The sequence below is a fragment of the Chelonoidis abingdonii genome, chromosome 6 (genome assembly GCF_003597395.2).
Source record: "Chelonoidis abingdonii isolate Lonesome George chromosome 6, CheloAbing_2.0, whole genome shotgun sequence".
In the NCBI taxonomy this organism is placed as follows: Eukaryota; Metazoa; Chordata; order Testudines; family Testudinidae; genus Chelonoidis; species Chelonoidis abingdonii.
In genome coordinates this window covers 129,801,604-129,816,033 of record NC_133774.1, presented here as the reverse complement: position 1 = coordinate 129,816,033, position 14,430 = coordinate 129,801,604, and the positions used below count along the sequence as shown (strand labels likewise).

At 40.1% G+C, this 14,430-nt stretch overlaps 1 protein-coding gene across 1 annotated transcript; it reads left to right on the top strand.

Annotated features, from left to right (window-relative positions):
• Positions 1 to 8,326: 8,326 nt before the first annotated feature.
• Positions 8,327 to 13,347, top strand: ZBTB5 (zinc finger and BTB domain containing 5). Its single transcript, XM_032778751.2, has one exon. It carries the CDS (start codon positions 8,327 to 8,329, stop codon positions 10,352 to 10,354), a length of 2,028 nt encoding a protein of 675 aa, XP_032634642.1. The 3' UTR covers positions 10,355 to 13,347.
• Positions 13,348 to 14,430: the final 1,083 nt, after the last annotated feature.

The following is a 14,430-nucleotide window of genomic DNA, read 5'->3' as shown; positions in this document are numbered from 1 at the left end:
TGAAGTTTTCATGGTGGTTTGGTGCCTGTCAGGCCGATATAAATGGAATAATAAGACAATAATAGAAATGTAGATGTCTATATTTCTGTAGAAATATAGAAAGAGGCCACCTAGTTCCCCCTCTGCCCCCCCCGACACACAGCCCCAAAGCAGGGTTAAATATATCTAGACTGTCCCTGAGAGCTGTTTGTCTAACCTGTTTTTAAAAACCTCCATTGATGGGAATTGCACAACCTCCCTACATAACTTGTTCCAGTGCTTAACTATCCTTTATAGTTTTGTTATTACAAAAAACTTTCTATCTTAATATCCCTTGCTGCAAACTACTTCTTGTTCTACCCTTGATGGACTTGGGGAACAATTGATCACTGTCCTCTTTAAAACAGCCTTTTTCATATTTGAAAACTCTCTCTTTTCTAGGCTAAGCATGTCCTATGAGGAAAGAGTGAAAGAATTAGACATTTTTTCCAAACATCCAATTATTTTTGTTGCTCTGATCTTGACTCTTTGCAGTTTGTTCTTATCTTTCCTTAAAAAGTGATGCCCAGAACTGGACACAGTACTCCAGTTGAGGCCTCACCAGTCACAAGTAGAGCTGAACAATTACCTGAACAATCATGACACTGCTGTTAATATGTCCTAGAATGATCACTTCTGAATGAGGCGTCCCACTTTTTTATCCCTTTAGACAAGTGTATAAACTCTTTGGATCTGATTTTTGCATCACACGTTACCTCACATCTGCAGAGTAGGTATTTGTTTCTATTTTTCTTACATAATTTTCACGGGTGTCAGTTTTTATATACGCCAACACGAAGTGAACATATTGAGCACTTTTGAAAGTGAGCTGCCTGTGTAGAACTTAATATGACATAATGTTTCTGCCACCCCCAGATGGTTCTGTAGCAGTTAGAGGAAGAGAGAGAGTGCTACTATACCAGTAGTTCAGAGAACGGTTCCCTGAGCTGAGAACCGGAGAACATGAGTTCAGATCTCTCACAGTTTATAGTTCTGTGCCCTTCACCACCTTTATTATCAACCAAGGCCATGACCCCGACCCTACAAGTCAGTCAAGTATAAGCTGTCACCTATACCCTACCCCCACACTTTCCCTTTAACAGGTAGGTGTTAAAAAAGGTAATTTCAGATGCACTAAGGCCAGGTCTACACTTGGACTGACCTAGCTAAATTGCTCAGAACTGTAAAAATTTTCACATCCTGGGTGAAGTAGTTAAGTTGACCTAACCTGCACTGTAGACACAGCTAGGTATGTGGAAGAATTCTTCCATTGACCTAGTTACTGCCTCTGTGGAACAACTCCTGGCAACGCAGAAAGTGTCTATGCTGCAACAGCACAGTTGCAGGGCTGTAGCTGCTGCAACGTAGAACCGAGGTCTCTATTATCATAACCCAAATCTTATCCACTCAGCCATGATGCCTTTCAGATTGATTGTTCTGTGTTTTTTCTTATCCTATCTCTGAGTATACGACATTGCTGCCTTGAAGTAAGGGATAGAATCCAGGACCCCAATCTCCAGTTTTCTACCACTATTTAGCAAACCCACTGGGAAAGTGTGTGTCAAGTCCCCTTCTAGAGAGTATTCCCCTATAGGATAGCAATTACATCTGGAAGCCCAGGTGGCAAAAGGTCTTGGCTAGGAATTTGCAGTGCTAAGGTTCAAACTGATGACCCAATCGGTGATGTTATGGATGCATTGAGAAAATCTTTTAAAGATAATTTAATTTTCTTGGTGAAAAAACACCTATTTTTTGTATTTAAACCATTAGAATCTGTAAACTTCGGTGTGATGGGCCAAAACACAAGTGTTGCACATTTCAGTGATTTGTCATGCTTTGCCTTCAGGTGTCACATACTGCAGAGTTGAAAGCTGAAATACTCTTCACAGGGGCAGGGCAAGGGACCTAGAAAAAAGAGGAACACGCTATGTAGCCCTGCTGCCAGAGTCCAGGCTCGCATACACTCTGCTGCTACAGTTGCTTTTGGTTGTGTCAAACCTCCAAGTGTGTAAGAGACTATGTTGTGTTTCAGGAAGCAAGTGATGATGCTTACTCTGTCACAGAGCTTCCCTTTGACTGATAAACTATGAATTGCTGTTAATTACAGTAGAGTGCATTTGAGTCTGTACTTGCAGTAACTTCTTAAATGGTGATAAAATATTAGGGACAAAAGCTCTCCTGAGCCATGTCTCAGCCTTTTCTGGAGGGTCAGGGTGGCAGAGCAGCTTTGGCAGTGCAGCTTATCCCTCTGATTGCCAGCCAACTGCAGCTCACCCTCCCTGATACTGGGGAGTTAACCACTGAGCTACACCAACTACCAATCCTGTGTTTAAAAAACCCGTCAAACTACAACACCAACACCCTAAAACTCCCACAAACTTCATTTAGTAATAAGGTTGTTGTCATTTTTGGTTATGTTTGGGTACATATTGCTGCTGCTTATCTGTTGGAGGTGGAAGTGAAAACCTGATGAAGTGTGCCACTGACAGTGTTCTTGGCAGTGTGAGGTGACAGAGAATACAGGAGATGATTTCCTTACCTTATTTCCATACTTTTAAGGTGTTTGGATGGATGGGATATGTGCAGATGCAACCTTAGCTGTCACTAAATTAAGATTTTGTATGTGTTTAACCAGAATGTAACTTTAGAACTAATGACCTGTTTAACTCTTTTGTTTAAAGAGTTAATTTACTGAAAATGTCATCTTCTTTAAGATTTTCTCCATGGTTTATTAAATACAATCCAACTGCTGAAAGGGAAGAAAAGGAGAAAAAAGCATTCTTGATTTTTACATGAATGACACTTTTACTATTTAAGTACCTGGATTAAGTGTCTGTTCTGGTCTCCAAAGGAGTTTTCTATGGGTTTTGATGTGTTTGGCACAACAGTTGAGCACAATACAAATACATTCTAATGTGATGAAATACAACCTTGTTGCTTAAGTTCTTTAACATAATTTGGGCATCTTTTCATATGAATTGTGTGCTAGGAATGCTTACTGATTTGGAGTCTGACACATCAAATATATTTTAAATATTGAAGGTTTAGGGAGGGAGTCCAAGTAGTAAACTGCCAGCTGTTGGCTGGCAAGCAAAAAGCAACCCAGTTGTAATACTGATAATGACTTAGTGTTGTTACTTGTGTGCCAAGCTCCCTTGGATATTCAGTTTAAATATGGCATATCTAAGACAGTTGACACTAGGGCCATGTCTACACTACCCCTTATGTCGGCAAAATGTGTGTCGCTCAGGGGTGTGGATAAAAACACACCCTGAGGGACATACATTTTGCGGGCATAAGTGCCCGTGTGCACAGCGCTGTGTCGATGGGGGACGCTCTCCCTCCAGCATAGCTACCGCTGCTCATTTAGGTGGTGGTTTTATTATGTCAATGGGGAAAGCTCTCTCCAATCAGCATAGAGCAGCTACACGAGCAATCTTACAGTGGCACAGCTCTATTGGTACAGTTGTGCAACTGTAAGATTGCCAGTGTAGACACTGCCTCCCCTCTTATGATGCAAAACTGTAGTCCATCACACTATAAATGCTTTCTTTAACCCATGTCAAATTGTGGGGGGGACTGTAGGTTCAGTTTGTAATCTTTGTTTGGACCAGTACTTTCAGTTATGATTGGATATGTCCAAAAGGATAGTTGGCATAATAACTTTTTAATTCTCACATTGGCTTTGGACACCACAGTAAAAGAAAGAAATAGGTTTTAATCATACTCTAAGTTTTCAGCTTTTGGAAGAAGCTGTCCTTTTAAGTTGACATGAGTCATTCTTCTAAAAAACAAGCATAGATAATTTAAAATGGAAAAAGTAATGTTTTTATGTGGGTTTTTTTAATTTGGCCCTGAAACAAGTATTCATCCATTGAGAATCTTTCAGACTAGCTTTGTTTGTTTTGTTTTGTTTTTTTTTTAAACTTAATGTTTGTCTAATGAGGTCAAATTCCTTTTACCCATCTTCAGTTTAGGAGTGAAGTCTGTAAAATTCATACCTGATATTTATTGCCTATATCAAAATAAATTGCTTTGTCTCATTTATATCATAATGCATGTATCTGGAATTCTGTACACGCATAATGAACTTAGTGCATGACTCTGTGTGCATATGAGAATATTCAGGTACGTAGTTTGAGTCTTGCATGACATTTTGAAATAAGTGCATGGAACTGTAAGCCAGTGTAAACATTAATTCTTTAAATTAGGAGGCTGTCTCTTAATTTTGACTCCTTTCCCAAGATATGTTTCTGTGATTTGCCAGTCCCGTCTTAGCTATTTCTGTAGGGTCTGGTAATCTGTTGTACAATACACTGCAATGTTACTATTGGTCTGTTTGTTTAAAAAAACCCTCCTGTTATCTTCTTAATCAGAACGGTACAGATAGTGAAAAATTGCCTTTCTAAGGCAAGGGTCAGTCTATAACACACTGAAATATTGTTTAATTTTACAGTTCTATTAACGGAAACTTAAAACCCCAACCTTTAAGCACACTTCTTGTTGAACAGTGTTCATGTTGCTAAGCATGCAACACAGTTTGGGTCCTGAGCTAACGGGACCAGAAGGATCAGTGGAAACAGTATTTACAGAGAAGACAGGGCGTGTATGTGTATGTACATACATAGTAGGCAAGACGCTCTGGTCTAAATAAGCAAGGCAGACAGCATAGGCAAAAGGAAATATTATCCCCATTTTACTGATGGAAAATTGGGGCATGGGGTTAAGTGAGTTGACCAAGTTGCACAAGAAATCTCGGTTCAGTGCTCAACTCTGCCACAGATCTCCTGAGTCATGATTCAGTGCCTTAACCACATGCCCATCCTTCCTCTTCCTCTGTTTTTTACATTAGGCACTGTAGGTGAATCTCCTTGTCCAGTTTGATATAAATATATATTTGTGAGAAGGTTAAGGTTGCAAAGACAAGTATGTAAGGTAGGAGATGCTAGTATAAGCGTGTCTGTGCAACTTTAATTTGGCCCCCTTATGTGTATGCATTGATAACCTTTGACTACATGATCACATACTGTCGCCTCCTTGCTCCCCTTCTCCCCCCTCCCCCCATGCCCCTGCTTTGTTTACTAGATGGGTAGTTATTCAGTATTTCTTTTATCTTCCACATTCAATGTAATATGAGCATAATTTATGGCATTCATGATATTGCAGACAAAATAGATCTTGTCAAAGTAACTTGATATCTTTTTTGGAGAGATTACACGTTTGTTTTTGTATTATAGTGGTTAGGAGCCGTAATCGTAGACTCCATTGTGATAGGCACTGTACAAACACATGTAACAGACTTCTGTAAGGTATTGGATTTGGTGTCATGTGATCTTTTGATTGAGGAACTAGAATTATACAAAATGAACATGGTACATGTTAAATAGATTAAAAACTGGCTAATGGATTGGTTCTCAGTCTTATGGTATTTAATATTTTTATGAATGACCTGGAAGTAAACATAAAATCATGACAGTTAAAGTGTGAAGATGACCCAAATATTGAGGGAGTGGTAAATAATGGAGAGGAGATTGAAACAGAGCAATAGAGATCACTTGGTCATTTGGGTGTAAGCAAATGATACGTTTCAGTATGGCCAAATGTTAAGATCGCACATCTTGGAACGAAGGTATCCTGTGAAGCAGTGACTCTGAAAAACATTTGGGGGTTATGGTGAACCCCCAGACTGACTCTGTCCAAAAGTGTGATTGTTGGATGTATAAACAGAAGAGTATCAAGTAGGAGTAAGGAGGGTTTTGCTACCTCTGTATTTGGCTCTGGTGCAACTGCTACTGGAATACTCTGTCCATTTCTGACATCTACAGTTCAAGAAGGATGCTAATAAATTGGAGAGGATGCAGAGAAGAACCACAGAATGATTAAAAGATGGGAAAATAATGCCTAAGATTAAAGTGAAATATTCAAGGCGCTCAATTTATTTTGTGTTTTCTAAGAGAAGGTTAACGGGTAACAACCACAGTTTATAAGTACCCTACATGGGGAGCAGAAATTTGATGGCAAAGGGCTCTTCAGTCTAACAGACATAATATAACAAGATCCAGTGACTGGAAGTGGGTGCTATACAAGCTTAGGCTAGAATAAAGGAACACGGTTTTAACAGTAAGGGTAACTAACCACTGGAATAGCTTACCAAGAGTTGTGGTGGAATCTCCAGCGTTGGCAACTTTAAAATCAAGATTAGGTGTTATTCCTAAAAGAGATGCTCTCAAACAGGAATTAATTTAGAGAAGTCTTATGGCTTGAGTTATGCAGGAGGTTCTAGTCTGTGGTCCTAGTCTTCATTTAACAAACCCTACACTTAATACAAAATTATCAGTTTCCTCTTGTGCATTTCTGTGGTGCTCTATAACATCTGTGAACTTCACAAACATTAATATGTCTTCATAACACCCCTATGAGATAAAGGCCAACATTTTCAAGTGTCCGTTATTTTTGGGTGCCCAGCTTGAAACCCTAGGGCTTTCAGAGTATTCAGCATTTTTATTACACTTTATATGTTCAGAGCACAGCTCCAGTTGACTATAGCTGCAGTTGTGAATGCTTAGCAAATCTGGTGGCAGAAGTTTTGTTTTGGGCATTCAGAAGATGAGGAACCCACAATTAGAAGACAGGAGTGAATATTTTGACTTACATGACTTGTCCAGCATCACACAGGAACTCTGTGGCAGAGGCAGGGATACAATTCAATTATCTAGAGTGGCTTTTAGCATCCTTAACCATTAGAATATTCTTTCTCTTCCTACAGTGCCCTGCCCCATTCACTGAACACTTTCCAACTTCTGCAACAAATGAAGCATGTGCCGTGCAGGCAACAGCCTGATTCAGTATGCAACCCTGATTCATTCCCAGAGCACTGTCCATCCAAACTATGAGATGGGGTCCTGTGGTAAAAGTGTAGTGTGTGATCATGTAATTAAAACCTCTCATAATGCATATACACACACACACAGGAGCTGAATTGTGCAACCTTGATTTGAGCATTTCCTAATTTTTTGAGTGCTTTACATTTTTCTAATGTGGATCTTATGTGACTTGCAATTTTTTTTTTAATTTGGTTCCATCTGATACACATACACTGACCCTCAAATTAGGTCAGTAATAGGGTTTAGACTTTTATATCCACAGCACAGTCCTTTATCACTTGAGCTAATGGAGTAACCCCTAGTGGTAGTATGCTGTTATCTTTGCTGATAGCAGAGGAATGCAGGGACTGAAAACTCCTGGGTTAAATCCAGGTTTTGTAGGGGAGTGTTACCTAGTGGTTATAGATCCTTCTGTCTGGCCCCCTGCTTCTCTCTGCCCCTCCCTCTCTTCTATTCAATCCACTTGGCTCTTGCCCCCACCACACACCCCTACCACCTTTCTGCCTTCTGATTTGTGCAACATCCCTCCTTATTCCTCACCCCTCTGCATTTTTGGTAGGCAACTTCTTCCTCCATGCTGCCTGGGTTCCAGTGGAGGGGCCATTGAGAACACAGGCAAGACAGGCTTCCTGCTTTCAGTTCTCTTGGCTGCTGGGAGGAGCAATTTCAAGGAAAGACATGGGCTGGAGTATGCTCAGTGAAGGTAGAATCTTCAGAGAATTTAACTGCCACACGCTTAAGAAGTCTTTATTGACCATGTGCTGAGCTTTTGTAGAGTGTGGCCATGCTTGGGTGAATTTTTACTGGGACTGCAAAAAGTAAATCTCAAACCTCCTCACCCTCCCACCCCTGGTCAAACTTCACACCCTTTCTTCAACGTATGGAGATGCTAGCACTTTTCAGTGAAATGGCTGCAATAATTTTTTGTTTGTTTAGTATGAGGAAACAACATATTTTCTCCTAATCTCACTCTCAGACTGCTGAACTGTTTTAGCTAATGCTTTCCAGCAAAAAGTAGTCTAAGGGAGAGAACAGGCATGGTAATTTCAGCCTGAAGGGTTAAAGTTTGGTGAAGTTATAAGCAGCTGAAAGTAGGAAGATATTAGACACCTTTAACTATAGGTTGTGCTACAGCCTGAGCTGCTGATATGTTCAATATTTAGCTAGGAAGTACATTAGAGAAAATCCTGAAAAAAGAATGAATCTGTCAGAAGATGCAGTTTTTCTATGCTTCTTCACAGGGTTGCCAGCATAAGTGTTATAGTAATATGGGGCTGGTAAGTAAAAGATCAGTTATTGATAGTTTGCCTCTGAGCCACCTGCATTCAATATTAAACTCTGGTTCATTGTGATAAAAATAGAATGTCAGCCATTTTTGTATTACATTTTCCTTTTTTTTTTATTTTATTTTATTTTGTAGGATCATGGATTTTCCAGGACATTTTGAGCAAATCTTTCAACAGCTAAACTACCAGCGTCTTCATGGTCAACTTTGTGACTGTGTCATTGTGGTGGGGAACAGGCATTTCAAAGCCCATCGCTCTGTTTTGGCAGCATGCAGCACACATTTTCGAGCTCTCTTTACTGTAGCAGAGGGAGACCAGACCATGAACATGATCCAGCTGGACAGTGAGGTAGTGACAGCTGAGGCCTTTGCTGCTCTGATTGACATGATGTACACCTCCACACTCATGCTCGGAGAGAGCAATGTTATGGATGTCTTGTTGGCAGCTTCTCACTTACATTTGAACTCTGTTGTTAAAGCATGTAAACACTACCTTACTACGAGGACGCTGCCAATGTCGCCACCTAGCGATAGAGTTCAAGAACAAAATGCACGTATGCAAAGATCTTTCATGCTTCAGCAGCTTGGACTAAGTATAGTGAGCTCTGCATTAAATTCCACCCAGAGCACAGAGGAACAACAAAATACTATGAGCTCATCAATGAGAAGTAACATAGAACAACGCACTACTTTTCCTATTCGGCGTCTCCACAAACGGAAACAGTCTTCTGAAGACCGGGCCAGACAGCGAATCAGGCCTACCATAGACGAGTCCATCATTTCAGATGTTGCCCCAGAGAGCGGGCAGTCGGTAGTTCATTCACGGGAAGAATTTTTTTCACCAGATTCACTGAAGATTGTGGACAATTCTAAAGCTGATGTTGTGACTGATAATCCAGAGGATAACACCATTATGTTTGATCAGTCTTTTGGTGCCCAAGAAGATGCCCAAGTGCCCAGTCAGTCTGACAACAGTGGAGGAAACATTTCGCAAATGTCCATGGCATCTCAAGCAACACAAGTGGAAACTAGCTTTGACCAAGAAGCTACTTCTGAGAAAAACAACTTTCAGTGTGAAAATCCAGAGATCAGTCTAAATGAAAAAGAACACATGAGGGTGGTGGTTAAATCCGAGCCCTTGAGTTCCCCAGAGCCTCAAGATGAAGTGAGTGATGTCACTTCCCAAGCAGAAGGCAGTGAGTCTGTTGAAGTGGAAGGAGGAGTAGTCAGTGCAGAAAAGATAGAACTGAGTCCGGAAAGTAGCGATCGTAGCTTTTCTGACCCACAATCTAGTACTGATAGGGTTGGTGACATCCATATTTTGGAGGTGTCAAATAACCTGGAACACAAGTCTACATTCAGTATCTCAAATTTTCTGAATAAGAGCCGAAGTGGCAATTTTGGTGCTAATCAAAGTGATGACAACATTCCAAATACAACCAGTGACTGCAGAATGGATGGAGATGCCTCTTATTTAATGAGTCCAGAGTCTGGGCCTACTAATGGCCATTCCTCTGCTACTGTCTCTCATGTCGAGAATCCATTTAATGAACCTACAGACTCTCACTTTGTTAGACCTATGCAGGATGTAATGGGTCTTCCATGTGTACAGACTTCTGGATACCGGGCAGCAGAACAGTTTGGGATGGACTTTCCAAGGTCTGGCTTGGGACTACACTCTTTATCAAGGGCAATGATGGGGTCTCCAAGAGGTGGAGCCAGTAACTTTCCTGGCTACCGTCGCATAGCCCCCAAAATGCCTGTTGTGACCTCTGTTAGGAGCTCCCAAATGCAAGATAGTACACCTAATTCCCAGTTGATAATGAATGGGACCAGTTCCTCTTTTGAAAATGGGCATCCTTCCCAGCCTGGTCCACCACAGTTGACCAGGGCATCTGCTGATGTTCTTTCAAAATGTAAGAAGGCCTTATCTGAGCACAATGTTTTGGTAGTAGAAGGTGCTCGCAAATATGCCTGTAAAATCTGCTGCAAGACTTTCTTGACCTTAACAGACTGTAAGAAGCACATCCGTGTGCACACAGGAGAAAAGCCTTACGCCTGTTTGAAGTGTGGCAAACGATTCAGCCAGTCCAGCCATTTGTATAAACATTCCAAAACTACCTGCCTGCGGTGGCAGAGCAGCAACCTACCCAGCACTTTGCTTTAATCCTTACCCCCAAGCCCATACAAATAATGCCAATACAAATTGTAAGAATGTGAACGGTGTCTGGAATATTAACACTATTTTGTTCAAGACTGCAGGTTAAGAAGCTGCCGTTGTAGTAAACATTTAAGTGTGATCGTGTCCACCGTGGGACCCCCCCTACCCCCCCAAAAAAGTCTTGGTCCTGTAAAATGGGGATAATACCATACCTACCTCACAGGGGTGTTGTGAGGCTTAAACAACTGTTTGGAAGCGCTTTGAGATACTCTGAAGGAGGCATTATAGAAGTATTAAGTATTATTATTATTATTATGTGAATGCAGGTCTTGGGCTCATGGGGATGCAATCCCTAAAACCAAGTAGTTCCTTTGCTGTGGGGGAGGTGGGAGAGAAGAAATAGGAGGGAATGGGTGAAAATGTAGCCAGCTCCTAATTATGTTAAAGTAGCGCGTTTCAGAGATGAGAAACTGAAGTGCAAATTTTTTTAGGAATTTTGTAAAATTGTGAAAGTGTTTTAAATAAATAACTTGTAAAATAAGTTGATACATTATGTATATGAACAAAAATGCAAAGAGCTCTTTACTGTTACTAATGCAGATTGTTTTTCTTTAAGGATATGCAATCTTGGATACATACACCTGTCTATCACAAAATGCTTTAAAATGTTAATTATGAAAATAGTTGTAGGGGTTCTGAATGTATTTTTGGCTGTTTTCCTGTAATGGACACTGTTATGAAGGTGCTTACCTTGAGTCCAAGACAAGTAGCGTTTGGACTGTTAGATGTATATATAGTTTGAATACAGCAAGATCTCTTAGGTGTTTCACCATTTTTTCCCTGTAAAAACTTGTAATGAGTGATAAGTGATGTACTGTTTTTGTACATGCTATTCTTAGCAGTATTTTAACCAACTTGTATTTCATATGTTAAAATTCCATATACATAGATGTCTGAAAAGAGCTTGTTATTGTCTACTTTATTTTAAATGGGAGATATGATTTGTGGTGGCTTTTTACTGTGTAAGATAGTCTCTTACCCTTTCCAGATGCTGACAGTCAATCTGATCCAAGTTATTGTGTAAGCAGACTATCCTTTTCTGATGCTCTTATCTTCAGTCTTTTTAATTTCCTTCTCCATATACTTATTGTCCTCCCAACCATGGATTGCTTTGATCTGAGGAACAGTCAGGAATGAGAGCCTGTCTTGCCATATTCATATGCCTCTCTGTATAAATATAGCGGTTGACTCTAATTCTTCAATTTAGAGAAGAATCATAAATGTACTTTCCCACAAGTAAAAATCCAACACATTTAATTTAAAAAATAGCACTGTATACCTTGTAAAACAAGTTCAGTAATCTGTTTCCCATGAATCTCACAGATCTTATTTTAATTTCCTCTCCTTTGATACCATTGTAACTAATACTCTTTGCAGTTGGGGGGGGGGGGGCTGTTTGTTTAAGATGCACATGAACTAACTCCTGGAGTTCAACAAACTGGGTTTCTATTAACATTTTGGAGCACTTCTACTGACCAGTGTTACTTTGTTTATGCAGAGTCTGGGTTAGTGCTTCAGCACATCTGTCACATCCAAAAGAGACAGATCATGAGCATCTAATATAGCTAATCTGCAGCAGCAGCAGTTGGGGCTTTTTTAATATAAAAAAGCATTTGCAAACTTCCCAGCCTCCTCATCTTCAATCTGTTATGTAGCAAACTCATTCTGTGTGGAGTTACAGTCTGACTTTGATTAAACCTTTGCTATTTTTTAATAGGGATGTTGGCCTCCTGAAAAATCTTGGATTTATTTGAATGGAAGGTGAAAATTAAATCCTTATTCCTCAGTTCTGTAGCTAGTTTAGTCTTGAGTGACTGAGACAGTTGAAACATCGGAACTAAACAATCATGATCAGTACCACAGAAACACGGGGATATGTATGAAATGATATGTGTCTGAGAGAGAAGTAAAATGTACTCTTCTCTCCTGCTTTGTGGTGAGAACTGCTTAAGGGCTGTTAACATTTGATTTGCAATGTCAGCTTCTAAGTTAAGCAGGAACTTGGAACTGTTATGACATGATTACTTTTTTTAAAACCTCACAGTCCCAGGACTGGTTTTTAATGGCAACAGTTGCTGGCTTTTTTTTATTTAAGGCACCAAGGAACTGTGCCAAGTTCATGAATAACATTAGAAAATTCTGCATTTTATGTGGTAATCATGTTGATGTCAAGTGACTAACAGCATTGAACTACATCAGTCTCGCTGCATCTCCATGAAAACTCTATCATCACTACAATGCAGTGTTCTCTAATTTAATTTTGTTGATGTGTTGCCTTATTGCTAATGTCTTGCCTAACTTTTTTTAATCTCTTGCCTTTTTCTAGTTTTGTTCCAAAAACTATTTTCTATTTTCCAGCTGTATTCTTTATCTAGCATCTGTCTGAAACCCTCCCACTCACAGGAAGAAAGCAGAGATTGGGGTGGGGAAATCAATGCACTTAATTTTAAGAATGAATATGAACATGTAAATGAAACCTATATTTAACTGTATGTCTGGATCAGTTTTTATAATATGTTTGTGGTTATGTGAAAGGGCATAGGTGGTAAGGGAGGGCTCCTCTCTTCAGAAACAACAAAGAAAAAAATTAAACATTGGGAATCTTTTAGATGTAACAGACTTAATTTTCAGTATATCAAATGATAGTGTTTCTAGAAGGACATATTACAGCTTCAGTAACCCATGTCTGACTGCTGTTGCTTTCTTGGTCTTCCTATGTGAAGCAATATTTCAGAATTAAACACTCAGTACTAAACTGACCCATCTTGTAAAATTATATATTGCTTATCTCCATACCTGACTATAATTACAAAAAGAGCCTCACCCCACTTCTGTTCAGACTTAACAGCTGAGCACTATAGTGCAGTCTCATCTGAAGCTCTCTGATGTTTCTAGTGTTATGAGATATGTCTGACAATAAACACTACATTTTGTGCTGATGTCTGATTTGATTTCATTATTCACTTAATCCTGACTGGAACACTGATAGGCTGCAGCAGGTCTACGAGTTGGTGTGTTGGTCTTGGTGGAGTTTATGACCTAAAAAGCCCTAAATAACATGAGACTGGCTTACCTGAGGGCTTGTCTCTCTCTTCCTGTACCATACTGCCACAGCTGCCCTTTCCAGGAATGTCTGAGCTTGAACCTCTTGTAATAAAGCAGAGAGGGTGGCTGGCAGGGCATTTGGTGTGTGGGTTTGAGGACTCTAAACTGTCCAAATTTGGTGATCTTTCAGGTATGCTGCAAAACACATCTGGGTATTTTTGGAGAAGGTTGACAGTATGATTCCTGAGTTCCTATTGAATTATTTTAAGTCAGTGGATTGCTAATGCTATGCAAGGGTACTGAGCTCCTTGCATAGGTATCTCTTATTTATTTAGATTTAAATAAATAAAACAAATACCACCCTGTAATATTACAAACAAGACCTTATTTATCTTGAAAAATGCTGCCCCTTGTTGCCAAGTCTCCCTCTCTTAAGCAGAATGCTACATGGAAGTAAATAGCTGGAAGTATCTGGCAAGAAGCCTATAGTGGAAGAAAAAGATTCTGAATCAGTTGTGACATTCTTCAGGCTGTAACCTGAATTGCTGGGCTCTTATGTCCCCTTAGCTCTCCAGCCTGGATTCCCTTTTATACTGCCTTACTGTCAACATTGCAACCTTTCCAGGCTCTGTTCACCTCCAGCCCCCAGCATATAAAGTCATTTCCACATGAGTGCTATGGCCAGCCATCCATGAACAGATACAAGGTGACACCAGCATCTCCTGCAATCCCAGCCTTGTGTGCTTCTCCACCCCCTGCCCCAAAAGTGTCCTGTGCTGTTCGGTGGCCCACTAGAACATACTAACTCATACTTTGTCATTCCAAGAGTGGATAATGAATATGCACCACCCTTGTCTCAAGTGTGGGTTTCCCAAACACTTCAAACAAACACACACACACTGGTTTAGATAAAACAGTAAACCACATTTAACTAGAGAAAGCTAGATTTTAAGTGATTTACAGGTGCTAAGACATAA

Bases quoted from the DNA above. Each gene is read 5' to 3' on its own strand.
- ZBTB5 (XM_032778751.2), top strand. From the start codon at position 8,327: ATGGATTTTCCAGGACATTTTGAGCAAATCTTTCAACAGCTAAACTAC.